We start from the raw sequence: 26705 nt of genomic DNA, 5'->3' as shown, positions 1-26705 counted from the left end.
TTCATGATTGATAGATAGGTGGAGGGCGGAACTTCAGGCCAAAACACAACATGTCAACATCAACATCAGTTGAGGGCTGCAACAACAACTTTTAAATGTCAATATCCTGGCCGGACCACTGTTGTCAGTGATATAAGTATTTGAAATTAACATGATTTCTTAATGTCTAGTGACATATCAGGGTCATTTTATGATTAATTGAAATACATTTCTTACATACAGTTCCTTTAATCCTGTCTCAGGAATGTCACAGTGTCCACATGATGCTGATTTAGTGCTCAAGTAACATTTCATATATATACAGAGCTCTAGACTGTGACCAAAATGCTCACAAATGCGATAATTATTGGATAATGTGTGAGTTCAAATTTCACACTGTCGCTTTTGTGTGTGTACATAATGCTTTCGTTCTTCAGCTGGCACTGATCCAGCGACGGATGCGCTCGACGCTTGATTACAACTATTAAGTGATTTTAACCACATAAGATTTATTTTACATTTCACACATTTAAATGCACAAGTACTAACAATCCAATGAAGATGTGATCTATTCATATCAGATAAATATTGTATAAGTAACTATATAAAGTTTACTCTATTCTTCTCCCACTGTCCTTCTCCCTCACTTACTTTCATGTATTTCAGGAGAAGTAGAGGAATTGACGTGTTGTCTGGCAGATCCTATTCTCTGAACTGCGGCGCAAACTAACATCGTGCATTATAGATCAACTAACATGATCATAATATTTTTCAATAACAAATTTTTTTCAAATAAATGTATTTGAGAATCGGAACATCAGGTAGTTGATGACACAGCCAGCAAGTTCGTGAATATTTAAAATAAAAAAGGAAAAACTAAATAAAAGTGATACATCTGTGATACAATGCTGTTATAGCTTCAGTGTGTCACATGAAGGGCATGTGTAGTCATGGAAAATTGCTTTAATAAAATAATAACATCCATGGCAATAATACTTTTTGTTATGTGCAATAATATTTTAGTAATGTTTTTGTATAAATTTATGCTGGTTGGAAGCAATGTCAAGTCATTTTCAAATATCAAGCTTTTTGTCACGTTGATCTTTACATCAATTCAAAACCAGCATATATTAATCAAGAGAACGATTCATCAACATGCAAGGTCGTTATGATTAATATAAAAAAAGGGTATGACCATATTGTACGACCAGAGTGACCAGTGGGAAAAATGAGTCTAGAGCCGTGATATATAATCATATATAATATAATAAAATATTATAAATAAATATTAATACAATTATATTATATTATATTAATTATATTACTTTAACCATAAAACATTTTTTTCCAATATTCATTGATGAATTGAAACTTCAAAAGATCAGTATTTATATGAAATTGGAATCTTTTGTAAAATTATAAATTTCTGACACGTTTGATCTGACACCTTTGATCAATGTAATGCACACTGTTCTCTTGTCTCTGACCTTTTTATATTCCATTATAAATATTTTTGCTGGTCGTACGGATTCATAATGACTGAGCGGTCTCTCCTCAGAGTTTTCAGTCCAGATGATTGAGATGACCTTTGTGCTCCAGCCCTCTTTAGCTCTGACACTCAAGCAATCAAGCACCAATCAGTCACTTCCTTGAGAATCTTTATTGTAATCTTGCTCAAATATTCATCTGATTACCTTTCCTGTCTTCAGGGGGATAGCAAGCGAGCCATGATCATCACTGGGCCCAACATGGGCGGCAAGAGCTCTTACATTCGACAGGTTGCCCTGGTGACCATCATGGCACAGCTGGGATCTTTTGTTCCTGCCAGAGAGGCGTCAGTGGGCATTGTAGATGGCATATTTGTCAGGTAACTTCCGCCTGTCAACCACCACTTTCTTTTCTGTGGCCTCTCAACAATTGGGAAGAGATTATTGAGGATGTGACAGACCTTACAGTGAGTATAATGCGTATAATGCATAAAATTTCCTCTGGTTGACATGAAATTTCCAGAACTTTTATTCTGTCATCTTTATTGCAGCTTTTCCGCTTCCTTTCCTAAAGAACAAAGATCACTTTTATGGGCGATTTATTGCAGCCTCCCCCCTATCTGTCATAATGGGTATTTACTGAGATATGTAGATTTTTTTTTTGTTCCCCCCAAAAGAACAGGGGCCCATCCATCTGCTTAAAACTATGAAAACAAATCATCTCTCTGAGATAGTGCTCCTTTTATTTTCTGGCCTTTAGAAAGGAAGTAATGTATGACAGCACGAAGCTGAACTTTAGTGACCATGACAACACCTCAGAGGCTGAGCAGACTTCAGAGTTTGTGCTTGAATGGTCCAGAATTGAACGGAGTGAAACCATGCCCACTGGTCTTTTCACAAAACCCCGGTAACTGCAGATTACAGAGGCTAGAGTTGAACCCATTCAGATTTTATGCCACATCTGCTAGATTTTTGAGGTGCAGAATTAAAACTGTTGCTTTTGTGGCAACAAAAATGAACGAATGCATTGTTTTTACAGGGTGTCCGCGGGGTTTTAAAAAGTATTAAAAAGTGATTCATCCAAATTGTCAAATTTAAGGCCATTAAAAGTGTTAAATGTCGCCTCAGAGGTATTATTTTTTTCCAAATTAGGTATTATTTTTCAGACTATCAGGTGTCCTATTCTGATTGAAATTCTATCTGCGTTCGCGTTACATTTACATGTAATCATTTAGCAGACGCTTTTATCCAAAGCGACTTACAAAAAATGGGAGAGTAATAGAAGCAACGAAACAGACAAGGCCAACAACCTGTAAGAGCTGTAAGAAATCTCAATTAATTAACACAATGCACAACAATTTTTTTTTTTTTTTTTTTAGACATTTATAAAACAAAAACTCACGTACGCAAAATGCCGAACACTGGATTTTGACACACGTTAGTTCGTTTAAATATTTGCTTTAGCATATCTGGGCACATAATCAAAGATCTTTCGTCTCCGTCTCAACGTATGTTTGATGCTGACGTCATATTCAGTGGTCGTCCGGCATCATCTCAGAACACTGCGCTCTCAGAAGAAGTGGCTGGCTTACGTTTTATTTTAGACTTGCTTCAAGGCATATCTTCAACGACTGTCCTCATAAGAGCAATCTTAAATGATTTATATAAAGTCTAAAATGAACAAAAAGAGTTGTGAGAGAATGAGGCGCGATCCATAGACAGTATATAAACAGTGAGATCCGCGTGTCTGTCTGCTCTTAAAGGGACAGCAGCCAATAAAGCTTCCTGTCAGTAAAGTTAAAGAACAAAGGGAACAGAGAAAATGACTAGCTGCTCTTGACTAAATAACTTTTGTAGCTTTAATAAGGATTAACTATTTAATTTATAGTTTATGCAGTGCAGACTGCATATAACTTTGATAACTTTATTACATTTCTGTATATTTCCTAACTGTTCAGACAGGAAGGGCAGGAGTAAACATGATTTATGGTAGCATTGTTTTAAGTTGACTTAAATTAAAAACTGTTATATTTTTGAAGCCTAATAATAAATGTAAAAAAGAATAATCAGTAGCTGCATTAATATCAGTAATACTGGCCTTCATTCACAAAAAGATGCCATTTAAACAAGTATTTAAAATATACTGTCTTTATGTTGTTTCTACATTCATTTGATTAACTGTGAAATTATTAAATTAAAAAATATATTAAAATCATACAAAAACATTTATTTTTTATTGTGATTAATTGCGATTAGTCACAGAAAAAATGTGTGATTAATCTAGAAAAAAGTAAAGTTTTTAATCGATTGACAGCACTAGTTTTTTGTATTTTGTTAAATTCAACAACTTATCACAGTTATAGAAATGTAATATTTGGCTCGGGTTTTGTTGTTGGAAAAAAAACACTAAATAATTTAATTGCTGAATTAGCAATTATTAATTGAAATCAAATGTGTATGCAGTAATGCTTCTCCTTAACCAACCTTTGTGAATGTTGAAATCTATTTTACTGTGTCTCAGGCCCGGATTGGCTAATCGGGAGCACCGGGAAAATTCCCGGCGGGCCGGTCTCTTTTTGAGGGCCGCGAGGGCCGTTGTTGTCATGGCACTTGGTTGAACTATGGATGCTGTCCCCAGGCTACCTGCACAGCAGCCCCACTTTTTTATTTTACCGCGGTCCAACTCTTTTTATTTATTATTTTACCAAAGTTCCACTCTTTTTTTTCTCACAGAGTGCAGCCTGCAGGTTAATGATGACGTGATTATATTTTGACTCCCTGGCCCCGCCCCCGATACAGCGCCTTGAAAGTTGCTCAAAATAAAAAAGTCAGATAAAAATGGGTGATACGAAGCGCAAAGGCGGCGCTGAAAAGGCCAGAATAAAAAAAAAAAGAAGGCTCTGGAAACTGACGCGGCCAAATGTTCTAAGCTGTGCACAATGTTACTCAAAAAAAACAAATGATGACGACGATGCCGGTAAGTAATTATCCCGTTAAGGTAGTTAGGAGCAGTGCAAGATGTGACCGCGCAAAACAATGCTGTCTGCAAACCACGTTCATGTATCAAAGTTTTCTTTCAGCAGCAGCCGCCTCTAGTTCGTTTAGCTGCTAATAGTGAAGAGCAACGCCCAGTACCGTTACCAAGCTCCAGTCATGAGCCCAACACACCAGAATGGGCAGGTATGATTGTCATTCAGAAGTAATAGGAAGAGCCCTGCTCAATAACAAATGCCCTGAGATAATAATGATACCTGATGATTCAGGTTCATTAATGAAACTGAGTGACTTGATTTAAAAGCTTTGGAAAAAGGGGGTACTTGTGGTGAGAAATAAATGTAACAAATTTAATTTAGTGTCAGAAAGCGAGCGAGGACCCAGTTGTGAAGAGATTAGCTCTTACTGTGAAACAGGTAAACTGCTATACCATAGTGTGTGAATAAGCAAACATTATCACTGAATTTTTTTTCTTCTGATTTAGTATCTTACTTGTTTCCAGTTTAACTTCTTAATCCGCACCGGATCGTGGGCGGGGCGTCTGACGCAAGTGGGCGTGTCTCTACTTATAATTACTTTTGTTTTATACAAACTGTTCAATCAACTATCACAAACTATGCATCATTTGAAAGCTAAAACACTCAAGATTCATGTTCTGAACTCGTTTTTGCAATAAATACACCAGAGAGGAAAGGGTTAAATTAAATGCTAAAGCAGTGGCTATTTAAACATTAGCATAATGAACGCGGTACTCATCTTTCATCTCCTGACGTTCAGATCAGATCGGACGAATCCACGAAACAACAGCATACATGTCTGTGTAAGAGTCCACTCTTCAAAATGCATCCCACTTTTAATCCAAAACAACGAAAAAATAAGGGGAAAAAACTAAAAATCCTCCGTTGTTTGCATAAGCGTTTTGTGTTAAGAGTAATCAATCATGTCCATTTTCAATGAAATAGCGATTGTAAGCCTTATTTTGACAATCTCCCCTGTACTGTGGACTGTTCCGGTTATATTAAACCCTCCCAGGTCTCTCTCCTTCAATCAAAAGCTGACTAGGACACATAAATAGAAAGGGAGCGCGTCACTGGGTGATGCATCTGTCAGTCAAACTCGCCGGTCCTTTGTTGGATAAGCCAGTCAATGCCTAGCCAATGCATAGCCAGCATAGATTTGATTGATGGATGTAGTAACGAATCAAAAGACAATATTTTGCGTAGTTTCTGTAAGAGATGTCGTAAGAAGCATTGGTGAATACCTCATGCTTACTTAGCTGTTACTTAGAGTCGTCTCCACAGTTTTCATTCATCGTATCCAGCGCCTGCCAGTGTAAGCACACATACTTACACACAACGCGCAGACTAAATAAGAGACTGTTTTTATCAACTAAATGAGTTTTTTTACACTTGTAAATTCTGTAAATAGTTGTTTTAGTTATCAGGGACTGCAAATGCATTATAATTAGCAGTTTATTGCAGATTTATTTGAATAAAAACTACTCTTTACTATTACACAAATGTTCTAATATAATTGGACTTTATTGAAAGGAAGCCCAGTCTTTTTTGACATAAAAGCTTACAGAAGCTACATTTTTGAGAGAATCGTCCTCAAATTTTAATCAAAGCATGATCAGACATTCAGTTTTATATTTAGGTTATTTTCAGGGCATAAAAATTAAAATCTAATATTTTTTTCCATAAGGGAATAATAAAAAAATAAAAACGTGAGTCACTTACATGCATATTTCCCCTTGTTTTAATCTGTCCCTATACTATTTGAGTTATTATGACTTTTGGGTAACATAATTTAAAGTGTCTAGTTTAAAATAAGACCACATTTATGGATATAGACCATAGGGTTTAAGAGCTGCAGACATTTTTATTTGGGGTATGTCATTTTTTTATTTATTTCTCAGCACAGGGCGAGGGTTAAGAGGTTAAATATCTAAATATTCTTAATTTAAGATACATTTACTAGACAAGTGAAATGACATAAGAAATTGACTTGTTTTCTGAATTAGAAAAAAATAATCTTTTCTTCATTTCAATTTTTGGATATTTAGGAATATTAATTATACTAATCTCTTAAAAAATGCTAATCTCTTTAAAAAAGAGATTCTACTGTCCTGTTATTTACTGTTCTAATAAATCTTCACTGTGAAACAAAACTTAAGCTACTGTTTTTGCACTGCATTGAAAATTATATTTTTCAAAAATACAGATAATTATAAGGCTGTAGAGAATAGTGTACCTTATACAGACTTATATTCTGAGGTTGGAATCACATTATTTTAATATAGTCTGTCGTGAACTAAAGTGGGCCGGTCTAAGGCATGAAACTCCAGGGCTGAAAATGAGTCTCAATCCGGCCCTGCTGTGTCTGAATGATAACTTACTACAGATTTCCTCCTGGTGTCGATTCTAAATCTATTCTTTTTTGTATGTTATACAGTATGTGTCAAAATCTGTGTAAATAATAAGAAAGGTCGCTGATTAACACTTGCAATTCAGTGTCGTGATGGTTTTAAAAAATATTCTGAAGTTAGTAAAAAAGGTATTAAAAAGTAGAAAATTTAACTTAACACATTGTTGCTGTTATAGATTAAATATATGCAAAAAAGATACAAATCCCAATTCAGTATGCAAATAAACACAGGAAAGAAGACCAATAACAGTTTGCGTTGGAAATTTTACAACGTCCTCATTGTTGATTCTTTTTTTTGTTTTTGTTTTTTATGTTGAACATGCATATCAACTTTTTTAGAAAAATTAATAATAGCTAAATCAAACTGATATTAAATTAAAGTTTATAAAAATAATAAGATTAATCTGTAAAACTAATGTGCTTGATGTGTTGGATTTAAACATAATATATTAATATATTTTAATTTGTGCTGTAAATCGATAAAAAAAAAAATTAATCACAAATTATTCTGTAATTAATCATGACATTTTTATATTGTAATAATTTCAGTTATTCTTCAAATTAATATAGAAACAACTTAAAGAAAGTATATTTGTTTATATTTGTTTAATGGCATCTTTATAAATAAAGGCCTGTATCACTGCTACTGATGTCTCTATAAAATGTTTCATTTTTTTTTAAACATTAATTATAGAGATTCAGCATTACATTATAACTGAAAGCTATCGATTTGATTTAATAAGACTTTAAAAAATATTCACATTAACCCATTATAATAAATGTCATATTTGCCTGTATATATAATATATAGAAATTGTATAAAGTTATCAAACACTTAACAGTTTTAACTGCATAAATTATAAATGAAATATACTTGAATCCATATAAAAGGATCCATATATCCTCATATTATCCTTATTAAAGTTACAATTATTTTTGTCTTGCGGCACTTCAGTGGTTTAAAAGCATTTGCATGACTAAGAACATGATCATACAATGTAATGCCAGCCAAATTATGACGGAGAAAAACTGATGCTGTGTTAATTGCATAAAATAAATAAAAAATGATGCATTAAACTGAAAAATATACATTGCATACATTAATGTCTTAATGTCTTTTACAGCCCTAATTTTAAAATAAATGTTTGTACATTTTTGTAAAGCCTAATTTTAGCTTTAGTCATCATTCTCACAATTATTAATTTACACATTCATTTTGTTTGGCTTAAATCTTCACAGGCATTTAATAGAACAATTTCTCTTTTGCGTGTAGAAAAAAGAACAAAACCATAATAGATATTTGCACATCGAAGCCAAGCTTATATTTGTAAAAGGTATCAATGAATATTTCTTCTAAGTGTCAGTGGTAATCGACTGTCATCCTGTAATGTGTTCTGAGAACATAAAAAGTGACCTGCCTGTTTCGTTTGGTCCTTTTTAGGTTCACTACCAAATACATTTATTCTACTGTGTTTACCTCTCTCCTAAATTCAAGTGAAATATCTAGATTCTTGTCAAGTATATTAACTAAACATGTCTTGCTTTAATTTCTTGGTAACCTCAGTGAACTTCCAGCCCCTCATTACTTGTTTTGTCTTTCGTTTTGATGTGATTTATTAACATTGTTTACCGTTGTAGGGGTTGGTTGATTTCGTTACTGCTGACTGTGCTAGTCATTAGACTACCAACATCAACAACATCCACAGCGGTTCACTAATTAGACCCAGATGGGACGTGTGCCGCCTTTCACAATTTTTGCCGGGCAAGTAAAGTGCCTGAGATCTATCACAGATTTGAGCCATTTTCACATAAAGCCAATAATGATGTAGTATGAATTCATTTATTGAGTATTTCACAAATGTTCTTACCAGCCAGCAGTGTTATAAAGAAGTGTAAATTGATGTATAGGCTATAATATACATCGACTGAGTTTAAATAGTTTTGCTTTACGCCTTATTTAAGTTATTTAACCATTGCTGTGGGACCGGTCAGCAGGAAGGGGATGTGATGTAGAATGTTGTGTTTTTTGACAATGTCTTGTCAGTCTACGTCTGTACATACTGCTAACAGTGAAGTGCTGCCTTGTTAATTAACCCAGTCTTGGCGCTGTTCAAGTCAGAAGATAATTGCCTTCGCTCCCCAGAGTTATGTTGGTTTGTTCCAATTAACAGGTCAAAATGAGGTTCAAACAGCGCCCAATTAAGTCTGAAGGGTTCAGTGGCCTATACTGCACTCTGGTGAAGCGGAAACATTGAGTGGTTATTGCATTTGCGTAATGGGACTGTAGAATGTTGGGGAAGAGTTTACATCCTCATTGGAGTTTCACAAAAAGCCCTTGCAGCTGCTTTGACTGGATTCTGGCATTTTATTTTCGAGATTTATGACACTCTAAAACTGAAATACCTTTGGAAAGTGGTCTATCTAAAACAGTTTTACGAGACATTTTTCAATTCTTTGATAATAACACAAATTGAGAGACTATGTGGAATATTAAAAAAATGTGTTTGAAAATGGTGAACAAATTGAAATTGTGAATGGGTACAGGATATAAGGGATATATATATAATTTTTTTTTTTTTTTTAAATGTGAGTCCATGAAAGGTTGGAGATATAGCTGTTTAATTAAATTTTACATTTACTCATATTAAAGGGTTAGTTCATCCAAAAATGAAATTGATGTCATTAATGACTCACCCTAATGTTGTTCCACACCCGTAAGACCTTAGGAACACAGTTTAAGATATTTTATATTTAGTCCGACAGTGTATGCAAGAGTATTCGTATTCACATATACATTTTGGTCCAAAAATCACAAAAACTATGACTTTATTCAGCATTGTCTTCTCTTCCATTTTTTTTTCAATCCTCAAATAAAAATTCGAACTGTTATGAATCAGCTTATTGATTCATGATTCGGATCACCAATGTCACGTGATTTCAGCAGTCCAAATCATGAATCAATGCGCTGATCCATAAACGTTCAAACCGTTTCAATCCTTTATTTTGAGGATTGAAAACAAACTCAGAAGAGAAGACAATGCTGAATAAAGTCGTAGTTTTTGTTATTTTTGGACTAAAATGTATTTCCGATACTTCAAGAGAATCTTATTAACTAACTGATGTCACATATGGACTACTTTGATGATTTTTATTCCCTTTCTGGACATGGACAGTATAGTGTGAATACACTTACATACTCTGTCGGACTAAATATAAAATATCTTAAACTGTGTTCTGAAGATGAAGAGGTCTTACGGTTGTGGAACGACATTAGGGTGAGTCATGAATTACATCAATTTCATTTTTGGGTGAACTAACCCTTTAAGTACTATAAACATATGTACTGAAATATTATATAAACATAGTAAATAAACTTTATTACTTTTATAACTTTATAACTTGAGTACTTTTTATTGCACAATGCACATTTCTTAATATTGAGCATAAAATGTGTTAGAGATCATTCTATCTATACTTATAGTATTGTTAGTGTGATATCAATATTTAAATGCGATATATTTAAAGTGAACCTAAAGTATACTTCCAATTTTCCCACTTTAGCACAAATATGCCTATAAATATAAATGTATTGCAAATACATTTTAGTATATTTATTTTTCACTAGAGTAATGAATCAGGGTAAGACAAAAACATGTTTTGGATGAAAGAATGATGATCTATTGACTCATTATTTACATTTTGTTCATTTTAAAACAAAAAAAGTTAAGTGTGTAAATTTAAATAATTATAAACACACATAAATCTTTATGAAAATACTAATGTTCAAAATTACTTATTTGTAGATTTTTTTAATTAAAGGTTTTCTATTTTAATATAAATATATTTAAAAAAAATAATATTTCAATATTTATAATATATCATTATCGTAATATTTGCGGTTTGTTTTCTTTTAAAAATATTTTCAAAAAAAGCCTTAAATTTGTCAATTTTCATAATTTATCTATTGATTTTTTTTGTTTGTTTTGCAATCATTAACACATTGTGTGTCAATAATTCATGCATAGAAGCAGAATATCATCATATTTGTAATAATACTCCCATGATGTCTATTTAAACTGCAAAAGTCGACATAATCCTGAGCGACTGTGAGAGTCCTTGATCGGACAGTTTTTTCCCCCACTAATGGAACACTTTTATTAAAGGCACTTAAGGTTCGGAAGCTCTTTTCCCTCTCTTTTTTTGGTTGCGATGGAAACAGGAAATTTAAGTGCAATGCAAAAAATATATATATGCAAGTCCTTCTCAAAAAATGTGCATATTGTGATAAAGTTCATTATTTTCCATAATGTAATGGTACAAATTAAACTTTCATATATTTTAGATTCATTGCACACCAACTGAAATATTTCAGGTCTTTTATTGTTTTAAAACTGATGATTTTGGCATACAGCTCATGAAAACCCAAAATTCCTATCTCAAAAAATTAGCATATCATGAAAAGGTTCTCTAGACGAGCTATTAACCTAATCATCTGAATCAACTAATTAACTCTAAACACCTGCAAAAGATACCTGAGGCTTTTAAAAACTCCCAGCCTGGTTCATTACTCAAAACCGCAATCATGGGTAAGACTGCCGACCTGACTGCTGTCCAGAAGGCCATCATTGACACCCTCAAGCGAGAGGGTAAGACACAGAAATAAGTTTCTGAACGAATAGGCTGTTCCCAGAGTGCTGTATGAAGGCACCTCAGTGGGAAGTCTGTGGGAAGGAAAAAGTGTGGCAAAAAACGCTGCACAACGAGAAGAGGTGACCGGACACTGAGGAAGATTGTGGAGAAGGACCGATTCCAGACCTTGGGGGACCTGCGGAAGCAGTGGACTGAGTCTGGAGTAGAAACATCCAGAGCCACCGTGCACAGGCGTGTGCAGGAAATGGGCCACAGGTGCCGCATTCCCCAGGTCAAGCCACTTTTGGCGTACAGAGAAGCAGCACTGGACTGTTGCTCAGTGGTTCAAAGTACTTTTTTCGGATGAAGGCAAATTTTGCATGTCGTTCGGAAATCAAGGTGCCAGAGTCTGGAGGAAGACTGGGGAGAAGGAAATGCCAAAATCCCTGAAGTCCAGTGTCAAGTACCCACAGTCAGTGATGGTCTGGGGTGCCATGTCAGCTGCTGGTGTTGGTCCACTGTGTTTTATCAAGGGCAGGGTCAATGCAATTAGCTATCAGGAGATTTTCGAGCACTTCATGCTTCCATCTGCTGAAAAGCTTTATGGAGATGAAGATTTGGTTTTTCAGCACGACCTGGCACCTGCTCACAGTGCCAAAACCACTGGTAAATGGTTTACTGACCATGGTATTACTGTGCTCAATTGGCCTGCCAACTCTCCTGACCTGAACCCCAAAGAGAATCTGTGGGATATTGTGAAGAGAAAGTTGAGAGACGCAAGACCCAACACTCTGGATGAGCTTAAGGCCGCTATCGAAGCATCCTGGGCCTCCATAACACCTCAGCAGTGCCACAGGCTGATTCCCTCATGCCACGCCGCATTGAAGCAGTCATTTCTGCAAAAGGATTCCCGACCAAGTATTGAGTGCAGAACTGAACATAATGAAGGTTGACTTTTTTGTATTAAAAACACTTTTATTTTTTCTGCAAATTTTTTGAGAATTTTGGGTTTTCATGAGCTGTATGCCAAAATCATCAGTATTAAAACAATAAAAGACCTGAAATATTTCAGTTATTGTGCAATGAATCTAAAATATATGAAAGTTTCATTTTTATCATTACATTATGGATAATATAATAAATTATCACTATATGCTAATTTTTTTAGAAGGACCTGTATATATATATATATAATATATATATATATATATATATATATATATATATATATATATATATATATATATATATATATATATATATATATATATATATATATATATAATTTTTAAATGAAATGGTAAATGAAAATCCATAAATAAATGGTGAATCTTTTTTAATAATAATAATTTAAAAAAAGTTATACAAAATATCTAAATCTTTTTGAGTTTCATAGTGCTGTTTGACCTTTATTGGGTTTTATTGCTGTGTTTAGATTGCTGGCAGCCAGACTCAGATTCACTGCAGAAACATCTTATTGCTTACGTGACCAGTTGTGAATTCTTTCTACAAGAAAACATCTATATAAACAAGTGTTAATATTAAGCATATGGGTCACGGAACAGAATCAAATATGTTTTGTATGTGTAAAAGACATTTTTTTTAAATATTATTATTATAAAACAATATAATTTCAACAGTCTGATTAAACAATAATCTAATTGCACATGACTCGAAATGGAAATGTTATCCCAAATAAAATCTGTTGACAAAAACTGACAAGAAAAGAAAAACATGAAAATGGAATGCATGTAGTCAAAATGTTTGGATGTTAAAATACAAGAAAACACAGAGACAAATATAAAAGCAACAAATAGAATGGAAATGGCATTTCGTTGCTATGGCTCACAGCAAAGGAGACTATAGATACCATGAGTGTTTTCTCTCAAGCATAGCTAAGAGCTTTGCTATTAGTCCATCTAAAACTTCTGTGATGTCTTACTCAATTAAAAAAAGTACAATGAATTATTGGTTTTTGCATTATGGTTGTGCTGATTATTACAAACTACATTACAAATAATAACTGACTACAAAACTACATCCCAAATCAAAATTTATTTGGAAGGTGATATATATTTACAAATTGTCAATAGTGCTTGTTTATAAATGCATCATTCTTATACAGTTGTTTTTTGCACCAAGGCGAAAACGGCATCGTTTTTCGTCAGTGCTTTGTTTCTGTAGCACAGTCACAAAACATTTTAAAGACACTAATAACACCACTGTTAAAAATTGTTATTAATTCTAATTTAAAAAAAATTTACCTGGGGACGCACTGCTCATGTAGTCAGTCGAATGTCTGCTGTAAAAATGTCATATGCTTGGAATAATAAGAATAAAATCAGATTTAATTGAATAATAGGAAATTATTAATTATTTCAATCTCCGGGTTAACATTTTTTTGGAAAAGAGCGGAAATAAGTTAATAGAATGCTGCAAATTGAATCTATATATATCGTTAATTACTGCCGTAATAATGCCTCATTTGAAATGTTTGTGTTTTTTCTTCTTTTTCTCTTTTTAGCGGTGATAAAATATTATTTTTGTAAATACTTTTTCAGCATTTCAGTAATAAAAGTGTAGGCTAGCTCTTTAAAATGCATCCAAGTTACAGGGAAACGCAACAATACGGTGCTCTGCAGGGGCCAAAAAGGATATAAACAGTTAATTTTGAAGCAATCTGTTCTTGAAAACCCAGAGATGTGGATTCGGATGGCAATTAAATTACCACATGACCTTGATGTTTGTCAAAGAACACTAGGTAATTCAGTTGGGGATTTTTACGCAGGTGGTGGTAGAAAAACACTGACATTCTTGATTCGGACGGCAATAAAATCACAGACTAGCCACTGTCTATAACCCTATTCCGACAGTAATTGTTTCTCATGCTGATGTCCGTAAAAATTAATTTACATGCCTCCTCAGTGATAAAACTCGTGCATTCGGATGGTGATTTATTCAGGGTGGAAGAGCGAGTTTTGTGATCCTGCTCACCAGGGAGCACTGCTCATGTGGTCAGTCTAATGATCGTCTGCTGTAAAAATGTCATATGCTTGGAATAATAAGAATAAAATCATATTTAATTTAATAATAGGAAATTGTTATTTAATTATTTAAATCTGTTTAAAAAAAGGAAGATGTCCTTTTAAAATCTGTAAATGATTGGAAATACGTTAATTACTGCCGTAATAATGCCTCATTTCAAATCTTTACATTTTTTTAAACATTTTTTTTTCTCTTTTAAGTGGTGCTGAAAGCTTATTCTCGTAAATACTTTCCAGCATTTCTAATAAAAGTGTAGTCTAGATCTTTAAAATGCATCTAGATTACAGGGAAAGCAACAATAGGGTGCTCTGCAATGGTCAAAAAGGATATAAACAGCTCATTTTGAAGCAATATTTTCTCTAAAACTCAGAGATGTGATTTCGGATGGCAATTAAATTACCACACGACCTTGGTGTTTGTCAAAAAACAGTAGGTAATTCGGCCGGGTATTTTTATGCAGGTGGTGGGAGAATAAAAAATGACATTCTGGATTCATCACAGACTAGTAAAATCACAGACTAGGCCCTGTAAATGATAAAAATACCCTACAAACCCATGAGAAACAACTACCGTCACAATAGGGCTTTAGAATGACATTAAAATATATATATATAAAACACTTGTATTCATTACTTTCCCAGGCATTGCCTTGAAATAATCAAGAGTAAGATTATTTAAGAGAATCTGTAGGTAATTTTCCTAATCATCTGTCTCTCATTAGTGGATATGAATATGATCTTATCGTCCCTAATGCTGACGCTGGCCTCTGTAATGAGACTTAAACGCTAAAGAACAATAAAGAATCATTCCCACATTGAGATTTCAAAAGCTATTTGAAACTTACAGGTAACTTCTAGTTTCAATATTTTGTTCCCACTTTATATTAGGTGGCCTTAAATACTATGTACTTAGATTAAAAAATAAGTGCAAACTAGCCTACTTATTGTTTTCATATTATATTGCAAAACACGTTTGCTAATATTAAGGGGGGATACAGGTCAAGCTAGGGACAGGTGTGGTGGTGTGGGCAAATTTAAGGGTTAGGGTTAGGTGTAAGGGAAGTGTCAACAGTGCATTTGTTTTGAAATGAGGGTGAGTAAATAATGCCAAAATGTACATTTCTCGTAATGATTGTTCACAGACTAATTTAAGTTTCACTCCTCTGGTTTTGGTTCTGACAGAATGGGAGCATCTGACAACATCTCAAAGGGCAGGAGCACCTTTATGGAGGAGCTTGTGGAAGCATCAGATATTTTGGCTCGTGCGACGTCCCACTCCCTGGTCATTCTCGATGAATTGGGTCGAGGCACCAGCACTCATGACGGCATCGCGATCGCCTATGCTACCCTAGAGTCCTTCATCAAAGATGTAAGTAAGACTGAAAGACTTGGAACCCTTGCTTGGCAAATATAACTAAAGAGAAAGGCTGTGATTGTGACTTGTTTTCATGCCAGATTGTAACAGGCCATATATAGAAACACAGTTCATCCAGAATGACTTGTAGTATACTATAATTATGGAAGGGAGATCCACCAGGTTATGTGCTCTGCTTACAGGATAAATAGAGGACTGTGATTTCAGTAATTCTACAGTTCTCCTGTCACTGCTACTTTGGATTGAACCCACCTCCCAAATCCTTAACCCTAATGCTGTGTAGCAAGCCAAGCCCATTAATCTGCCAACATTTGGCCATTTTGAGAATATCAGCATCAATGTTTTGTCTGCCTTGAGTCAGTTCAAAAAGCTGCAGTATACCAGCATAACAAAAATGTTTCTGAAACAAATCACCTACCCTGCCTTTAAATACATTTTCAAAATAGTTGGGTGAAATTTTAATTTCATCCCCAATTAAAAAAGCATTGACTACTGAAATATCTGCTAAAATACATGTATTTTCCTTTATATACATCTGAATTTATTTATTAATAATGTCACAGAATTTTCTTGCTTTTATGTGTTAAAAGTCAACTTTGAAATAATAAGCGTTTTTGTATTAATTTTCTGATTTCTCTTCCCACTCAAAATCCATTTTCACAGTTTCTGCCAGTCTCATGTTAATCTTGAGTTCCCAGAGTATAGAGTAGTATTGCATTCTTCAGACCCCGAAGAGTCTTTGGTTTCATCATATTTATAAAAGACAGATGCGCTGTACTGGTTCCTTCCGAAAACAGCCGAGCTTGTGCAGGCGTGTAGTGGGCGGAGCTACAGAGTCACAAGCGAACACACATGCACACATACACACACAAAATACATCATGGCATTATCCCTGGATAACTTTAGATTCACTATACGTTAGTGTGGTTTACATTATATGCACTTGCGCAACGATTGTCAAGAAACAAACATACTTGCTGCTCTGGAAAAACAAACTGCATCCACTGTTTCCTTAACGCTGGGTTATTTGGGCAGCTGAACAAGGTTATCTTTCCCTCACCCCCAAAAACACACTTCTTTAGTGACATTGTTGATTTCGTGGTCTAAAAAACAAAATGACAGCGCTGCCGACGGCTTCCGTAAACTGTACGAAGCTCATTGATGTGTGCTCTTGCTCTCGCTTTAGTTGATGTGCGCATACACTCATCCGGGAGAAGAGCCCATACAACAAATTCCGCCCTTTAAGAAGTCATTAAAAAAATACAATAAAAAAAACTATCCGAAACTTTTTGACTCCTTATGGAGTGTAGTGGGCGCTCTCCATAAGGTCTTAATGAGAGTACAGAAATGCTCTCATGCGTTAACATGTTTAGCATGAGAATCCAACTCTTTAACAGTGTAAATAAGTCAGAATGCATGAAATAGCATTATTATCCAGCCCCCCATTTACATTTACAATTTACATTGCTTAAAGAAAAAAACTCACGCAAATCTTAGACTTGATTCACAAGAGCCAATATGATGACTTGGTTAAAAGTGTGCACTTCATTAAAGCATTCACAGTTTTAAAAAGGGTTATCTGTTATAGCATTTGAAAGTATGATGTGCAGTATGTCAAAAATTCTCTGTTACTGGCAGTGTTGGGGTAGTTACTCAAAAAAAGTAATTAGTTACTAGTTACTAGTTACTTCTGTAAATTGTAATGATATTACTTTACTAGTTACTGTATTTGAAAAGTAACTTTACTTCTTATTACTTTACTTTCCCATTTTTTAAATTAGAGTAGGCCTACATGGACAGACATCATAGCCCTATCATCACTTAGCCTGTCAGCAGTGTTTATTGTATAAATGTTTACAAAATGGCACGTAAAACCATATGAAATAACAATATCCCTGTCTGCACAAAGAAATATGCCTCATGTAAAACCCACAAACGGTCAATGAAAAATATAAAGGTCACTTTGTGTTTAAGAGAGAGAATAAACGTGATTTAAGGTCAATTATTTAAGATAAAGTTCGAAACTCGCTCATTTAAGAACGTGCATTTATTACATGGACAGAGCTAGAAAATAACGTAGAAGTGTTTAAAATGCAACGCCTAGTTCAATTGAAATGCCCTCTTTGGCTTGTTGTTGATGCAGTAAACTGAATAAGGCAAGCTGACTGTTTAAATAAAAGCACTGAAATAAAAAGGTGCTGTTTATCTCTTAATCAGTGTAGGGCCATTCGCAGGTCGCGGTTTTGCGGTTAAATGCGTTATGCAAGTCTAGAGATTAGATTTTCTCATCTTGAGTGCCTAAACCGCGTCATGCACGATACTATGCAAACGTATGGAAAAGATGCAAGCGCAATAGTCAAACCGGTAATCTGCCAGACCGGTAATGTTTACATTAAAAAAGAATGAAAAGTAGCGCAATGGAAACAAAAAAAAACATCCTGCATTGTCGCATTTAATTACCCCTCTCCAAGCAATTAAGGTTGCATTCATTGCTATATTAACATGTAAGCTTACATTCTGTTTTCTTTCCAAATTATCACTGGACAGTAGAAAAGTGAAAATGTTTATCTAAAGTGAAAGTAATCTGAAGATCGCCACTGTCCCCGTCTCCCTCTCTCTTCTCGCAACAGGAGCTACGTCACTCAAATTGATCTCTATGGCAACGTTGCCCAGGCAAGCACACGCAGCGCATGCACGAAGCATGTAAACAGATCAAGACTTCACACACAGGCAAACACGACTATGGTAACGCACAAAAGCGCGTTCCTATAGTCTAGTAAAGTAGTGTAGTTACCTATATTTTTAGTGTAATGCTTTACTTTACTTCGTTACTCAAAAAAGTAATATCGTTACTGTAATTCGTTACTTTGTAACTCGTTTCCCCCAACACTGGTTACTGGGTAGCAAGTCTTAATGGTTTATACTCCTAAGCTAAGTATCAGGGGGATATGCTAGACTCAAGGGAGCATAATCCTCCCTAGACACATAGAACAAATATCTCATACCAGTCCATCCATTGGGACACAGTACATCTAGAGTCTCCCCGTTTATCCCCTGTGAGACACACTTGTTTAAAGCTGCTGTCTAGTTTTTTTTATTTTTTTGTGCTGTTTAAAAACATTATCCTAAAGTTAACCATTGGTAGGTTAATTTCCCCCGAATGATTTCTCAGATGTTCTGTGGTGGTTTTAAAACGCTCTGTCTGTCTGTCCCAGCCAGTCCGATTTAGCTACATTGATTCATCCAGTGAGTTTGGGGGAAAGTGTGAGGAAACCTACTGAATTTAAATAATTATTTTTCAGATCAATAATCAAATATGTTGATTTACTGTTTATATGGTTTTGTCTTTTTTTACAGCATCCTCCGTGGGTAAAAATTTGATTCTCAATATACAAGTCACTTAACACCAATGTGAACACTAAATATTGCTGCCAAGCTAAATGAGGTTCTAGTGAAATTGGCAGTCATGTCCTGTGTGCGGAAAATTAAAAGTGCTAATTAGTTGGTTGTTGGCTGTAGTTGCTCATATTGAAGGTAAACGTCACTTTAGATGCTGTGCTGGTGTTTGGGCTTTCAGAGGGTGGGCTCCGCTGGGCATTGCATAATATTGTGTGTCTCTCTGGCATTGGCTCAGGTGCAAGATCTGTCACTCTTTCTTTTTCTATTTTTCTCCCACCACGGTTCTATTGTACCGATACTGCCTCAGGCTGGAGTTATTTATTTATTGGCACATGGATGGGCTTGTTTGCCACAACTCTGCTGTGATACAGAATAGTAAAGGCATTGTTTCATTTTTCTTCTCCTTAGATTGTTTTCATATCATTCTCCTTCTCATCGATTCTTTTCCTCCTTCTCATCCACTATTAAATGTATTTTAAGGTAACATTTCTCTCTGTGTTGATTTTTCAAACAAGAAATTGTTTGAATTTTAGGCTGCATTTACACTGCAGGTCTTGATGCCCATTTCCAATTTGTTGACTATATCAGATTTTTATATCTATATCAGACTTAATGTGCCACTGTCACTTTATCAATTATGACTCATATTGAGAGGGGAATATCTGATCTCTCCGCTTAGACACAAATGCAATGATGATTGAAATCGGTCTGAGGATATCAGAATTCAGTGCCCCATAACTGGGTCACTTTACCCATAATGTAAATTCAGCCTTAGTCTCAGACAGTCATCAGCCTTTATATGGGATTTGGCAACAGGGATATAAAATATTTTTACATTCAATAGAGAGTATAACTGTAGCTGAATTCCAACAGTTAAAGTTTTAATTTTGCCATGTCTGCACTTATTTACCCCTATAATGGCTCTACTGTATCATATTTAATACCCACATTTTGAAGGCCTCTAAATGATCAACATCAAATTAAATTAACAACCGCAAATGTTGCTGTGAATAACCTGCTGTACAGTCTACTAAATGCCTTCTGTCATCTGATTGATAATTCATACTTTTTTAGCAAGTAAAGGTGCCTTTTAGTATAATTGTACAGATGTCCACCTTTAGGTTGTTGTACATACAGTCTTGTTCAAAATAATAGCAGTACAATGTGACTAACCAGAATAATCAAGGTTTTTAGTATATTTTTTATTGCTACGTGGCAAACAAGTTACCAGTAGGTTCAGTAGATTGTCAGAAAACAAACAAGACCCAGCATTCATGATATGCACGCTCTTAAGGCTGTGCAATTGGGCAATTAGTTGAAAGGGGTGTGTTCAAAAAAATAGCAGTGTCTACCTTTGACTGTACAAACTCAAAACTATTTTGTACAAACATTTTTTTTTCTGGGATTTAGCAATCCTGTGAATCACTAAACTAATATTTAGTTGTATGACCACAGTTTTTTAAAACTGCTTGACATCTGTGTGGCATGGAGTCAACCAACTTGTGGCACCTCTCAGCTGTTATTCCACTCCATGATTCTTTAACAACATTCCACAATTCATTCACATTTCTTGGTTTTGCTTCAGAAACAGCATTTTTGATATCACCCCACAAGTTCTCAATTGGATTAAGGTCTGGAGATTGGGCTGGCCACTCCATAACATTAATTTTGTTGGTTTGGAACCAAGACTTTGCCCGTTTACTAGTGTGTTTTGGGTCATTGTCTTGTTGAAACAACCGTTTCAAGGGCATGTCCTCTTCAGCATAGGGCAACATGACCTCTTCAAGTATTTTAACATATGCAAACTGATCCATGATCCCTGGTATGCGATAAATAGGCCCAACACCATAGTAGGAGAAACATGCCCATATCATGATGCTTGCACCTCCATGCTTCACTGTCTTCACTGTGTACTGTGGCTTGAATTCAGAGTTTGGGGTAGTCTCACAAACTGCCTGTGGCCCTTGGACCCAAAAAGAACAAGTTTACTCTCATCAGTCCACAAAATGTTCCTCCATTTCTCTTTAGGCCAGTTGATGTGTTCTTTGGCAAATTGTAACCTCTTCTGCACATGCCTTTTTTTTAACAGAGGGACTTTGCGGGGGATTCTTGAAAATAGATTAGCTTCACACAGACGTCTTCTAACTGTCACAGTACATACAGGTAACTCCAGACTGTCTTTGATCATCCTGGAGGTGATCATTGGCTGAGCCTTTGCCATTCTGGTTATTCTTCTATCCATTTTGATGGTTGTCTTCCGTTTTCTTCCACGTCTCTCTGGTTTTGCTCTCCATTTTAAGGCATTGGAGATCATTTTAGCTGAACAGCCTATCATTTTTTGCACCTCTTTATAGGTTTTCCCCTCTCTAATCAACTTTTTAATCAAAGTACGCTGTTCTTCTGAACAATGTCTTGAACGACCCATTTTCCTCAGCTTTCAAATGCATGTTCAACAAGTGTTGGCTTCATCCTTAAATAGGGGCCACCTGATTCACACCTGTTTCTTCACAAAATTGATGACTGAGTGATTGAATGCCACACTGCTATTTTTTTGAACACACCCCTTTCAACTAATTCAACTAATTGCCCAATTGCACAGCCTTAAGAGCGTGCATATCATGAATGCTGGGTTTCATTTGTTTTCTGAGAATCTACTGAACCTACTGGTAACTTGTTTGCCACGTAGCAATAAAAAATATACTAAAAACCTTGATTATTCTGGTTAGTCACATTGTACTGCTATTATTTTGAACAAGACTGTATGTCTTTTGCTGTGAAATATTTAGCCATATTTATAAAGTAAATTAAAAAATATATATATATATTCTAAGTAATATTGTAGTTAGTTTATATATTGCTTGTAATATTTCAAGAAAAATTGCTTTTGTTAGGCTTTGTTAGTTTAATTTATTGTATGTTTCAAAGCATTTCTCTAGCAAAAATGTGTTCTCATTTGATAGCTATTTCCCCTAACTTTTTCATGCCACCTGTAACATTATGTCTCAGCCTCATATGATGCAATATTTTTTTTATCTTTTAAGTGCATTTTTTTGTCGTAAACCAGCTAAAAGAAGCACAAAAAAAATTTTGACTGTTTTTTTTTCTATTTCTTTGGCTTTCTTTGGAATGTGGAAATTTCATTGGTCCAAAGTCCTATTCTGTACAACTGTAAAAATGAAATATGTTCTGATTGGGTGTGATTGTGCCACATCATTGTATATGTTCATTTTCAGTGACGTGAAATGAATTGCTTGACAAATTACTGACAAATTTCTTGGTGGAAACGTGTGGTTGGGACACAGTGTCAGACGGCACAGCCATGGGCTATTCACTGACCATCTGATTCATAGGCTATTGCTCACAGAATTGGCATGATCTGTGTGTTTCAAAGCTGTTGATGCATTATGAAAAACAAAATGACTACATAGTGGTGTTTTTTTGAGGCAAACATAATTTCACTATTGCTCATAGCTGGGGTTCAGCATTCTTTCAGATGTTTTGTACAATGAGGATTTTTTTGTCATAGTACAGCCTTTTACTAACCCTGCCAACATTTACAATATTTTTAGTCTTTTTAGTTTTTTAGTTAACTAAAAGTTTCTTAAATTATTACTGTTTCTATGGGGGCCTACTAGCCTGACAAGTCAGACCCACATCAAGATGTTTTGTCTGGAAACTCACCATTGATAGGGCTCAATCCGAGGGGCGGGATAAACGGTTGTCTTTCAAACTCCCTCTGCACGCGATAGGATAGTGCTACAACCAACCAGAGCAACGTGAAGGTGAAACGGAGCTCGTTGATAGTTTAAACATTCACCGTATCCGGTTGGCTAAACTTCGAACACATCTTCCCTTTTTAAGAATTACTTCAGTGCCGTTCTTTGTTCTTTTCTCAGAGAAAAGCTTAACTCCAAGTCTTCCAGAGTCGCGGTCAAAGCTGATTCGAAAGACCGCCGTTCGCCAGTTTCTGTGTTTACTAGAAGCACGGAAATGCAACTCTGCCGTTGTCATTATGGCTCCTCCCACCGACTCTATACACGATGTGATTGGCCCGACAAGAGTTTGGCATTTACAGCTCAGAAGGGTATTGAGAGTTGCTAGACAACACTCGCGGGTAGATTAGATTGCTGCCACTACGGTGCGTCTAGATTTCTAGGCTAGGGGCCTACATAATTTCTTAAATAATTTTCTTAAATAAATAATTTCTTAAATTATTATTTTATATGTTAATGTATAATGTTTATATATACAGTGACGAAAATAATAATTTGAACACACTGCTATTTTGCAAGTTCTCCCACTTGGAAATCATGGAGGGGTCTGAAATTATCATATGTGCATGTCCACTGTGAGAGAACAGGTGAAAAAATGATGTGTTTTGACCTGAAGTGCCCAGCCTGGCTCTGCCCTCCTACGTACTTTGGCTCAATTTTCATTTTCCTTCAGTACTACTTCTGGGACTGCGGTGTATTCTTAGGTTTTCTCCGAACAAATTTTTACCGGTCAAATCAGCGAACAGAGAACGATGACGTTGATGTTGTGCGCTAGTTTGAGTTGTAGTTCAGTAATTGCGGCGGAGAAAGATGCAAACGAAACCATTCATTCTGTTGTAGCACCGCTGCCAAATATCCAGAAGTTTAAGCCGGAGCAAGAACAATCTTTGCTGGGGTTTGTTGGTGGCCATGATGTTGTGGCCCTCCTCCCTAACAGAATGAATTCGGGAGAAGTTTGATTTTCAAGCTCGCTTCATTAGTGATGAAGGAGTTGCTGAAGCTATTTGGACGGTAACTGTTTCTCGTGAGGTTGGAAGTTATTGCCATCATTTAAGTTACAGGGACTGGTCAGTTATTTTATTGTCGTCCGTCTCTCACCACCCATGTAAAAATCCCAGGCTGATTTACCTACTGCTTTTGACACCGCAAGGTCTTGTGGTGATGTAAGCTGTCCGTATCCACATCTCTGAGTTCTCAAGAATATATCACTTCAAAATTCACTGTTTATAATCATTTTTGACCACTGCAGAACACCATACGGTTGCTTTGCTGTTATTTGGATGCATTTCTAGACTTGTATTTCTTTAAAATGCTGGCAAGTATTAACAAGAGCAATATATATCATCACCGCTCAAACAAACTAAAATAAAAGCACTTAAACATTTGAATTGGTCTGTTATTTATAGCAGCATTTATTATAATACCAAGCATATGACATTTTATTTACAGCATACAGTCATGTTACGGACCACGTGAGCAGCGCGTTCCCGATCACAAAACTCCCCTCCACTGTGGCGTGAATAAATCACAATCCGATTGCACAAGTTTTAGGTTTTATTCTATACTTTTATCACTGAAGTGGCCTGCACAAGTGCACATTTTTTCCATGTGTGAAACGGGCGAAGGGCCCATATGTCACGAGTCTCACGACCAAACGTTAGCGATTGGTTATTCCAGATCTAGAGTGGCTCTGGGCAGATCCAATAGTTTTAAGCCTCAACAGAGGGCCCGCCTTCGCGGAAATAAACCCTTGTCAATGGAGAGTGGCCAGACTCTATGTAAAAATGAAATGTACAAGAGTCTGGTAAGACCAGGCTATGAAGCGCCACCCTCCACCTATCCACCGATCGCAAAGTCAGTAGTGTTTCCAGCTCTGCTATAGTTACCACAGCTGCAGCTATAAATGTTCCTGCTGATGTTCCTGCAGCCTATCTGGCAACCTCGAGTCAGGAGGGAGGGAGAGTGATTGCAGTACCAGTTTTGGCCACAATCTTACATATACTTCCTTTTAGGCCAAAGCACCCGATTTGATTCTGGAACCAGGCATTTTCTGTTCACTGACAGTTTATTCAATAAATACTGTGTTAACAATCCTCTTTAACCAAAGTGACACAAAAAGTTATGTTAAAATACTTTCCATGGGCCATGGAAATGTGTGTTTCCCACATTTTCCTGAAGAGCATGATGACATACTCAGCGTGTCCGCGGGGTCTTAAAAAGTATTAAAAGTTGATAAATCCATTTTTTTTGAAAATTAAGACCCTTTAAAGGTATTAAAAAGTCTTAATCACGATTTTATGAGGTATTACATTATGTTCAAGTTTTGTCAAAAGAGTTTGACTCCTAAAAGTATTCATGAATATATTTATTTTCATCCCCATAAGTATTAAAAAACAACAGCGCGCTCAGTCTGAGATCGGCTCGGAGCGCGCGCGCGAGGGATTGAAATTAGCACCCACCACCAGCCAAATGCGGCTGATTTTGAGTTGTGGCAGGTAAACTCGCTTCACCTACCGATTATACTGTTTCACCTCTTTGTAAACTTTGTTCAATGCATGCGAGTGCTGCCGTATGTTCGCATATGACCAGTAGTTTTCTCTGTCATCACCCGCGTGAAGGGGCGAATGAAGACTCGTCTCACAGCACGCATATACTGAGTTCTCTTTCAAGTCTTGTGGACTTGACAAACTCACACAAGAAGTATGTCAACACATGTCCATCTTGATGGTTATCCTAGCAGACATAGTCTGTATATGGCTTAAGTGAACTGTATAGTAGGCCTATACACAGTTGAGAAAGACGAGCATATCCCTGCATTAGGTCTTAAAGGGGCAGTAGCCTTTACTGCTGTCTGTTTAATGTCAAACAAAAAATAAGAACATCACTCAATGCTCTTAATTGAATTGCTTTTTTAAGTTTAATAAGGATTAATCTTTCATTTAAACAGTTAAATATCGTATTTCCTCAAATAAAAGCCTGTAGTCAATTAAACGCCGGGCCTCTGATAGTGGCCGGGGGCGTGGTCAGCACGAACAAATAAAGGCCGGTCTCAAATAAAGGCCGGTCTCAAATAAAGGCCGGGGGAAAAGGTATGGATAACCTCTGTGTTACTGTGTAAAAATACTGTGTTTTATTACACGCGAAACATGAACTCATTTTATATTGCACACTGTAAACATAATCAAAGCTTTATATATATATATATATATCTATATATATATATATATATTATATATATATATATCTATATATATATTATATATATATATATATCTATATATATATATATCTATATATATATACATTAGGGGTGTGCATTGGCACTGCCTTCACGATTCGATTCGATTACGATTCACCAGGTAACGATTCGATTCAATTCGATTCTACGATGCATTGTTATGCATCAAAATTCTACTGCACACAAAGCAAATTTTTCATCAGTCATGAGGCAATACAAGCAGATATTAAACAACAGATTGTATTGGCTGCTATGTGTCTCCTGTATCTTTGACATAAAAGTTATTAAATAAAATAAAATGTAATTAAATAAAAAATAAAAAATGCAATTAACCCTTAAATGCATGACTGTTTCACCAAA

At 35.6% G+C, this 26705-nt stretch overlaps 1 protein-coding gene across 1 annotated transcript in view; it reads left to right on the top strand.

Annotated features, from left to right (window-relative positions):
• msh3 (mutS homolog 3 (E. coli)) overlaps positions 1-26705 on the top strand; it is a 114254-nt gene that overhangs the window by 63226 nt on the left and 24323 nt on the right. The window contains exons 20-21 of the mRNA XM_067438181.1: positions 1689-1846; positions 15743-15929. Coding sequence (XP_067294282.1) covers positions 1689-1846; positions 15743-15929 — 345 coding nt within the window. The remainder of the gene's footprint in view (positions 1-1688; positions 1847-15742; positions 15930-26705) is intronic.

The sequence above is a fragment of the Pseudorasbora parva genome, chromosome 3, assembly GCF_024679245.1.
Source record: "Pseudorasbora parva isolate DD20220531a chromosome 3, ASM2467924v1, whole genome shotgun sequence".
Lineage (NCBI taxonomy): Eukaryota > Metazoa > Chordata > Actinopteri > Cypriniformes > Gobionidae > Pseudorasbora > Pseudorasbora parva.
Note: the sequence above shows the minus strand (reverse complement) of the source record. Positions and strands in the feature narration are given on the sequence as shown.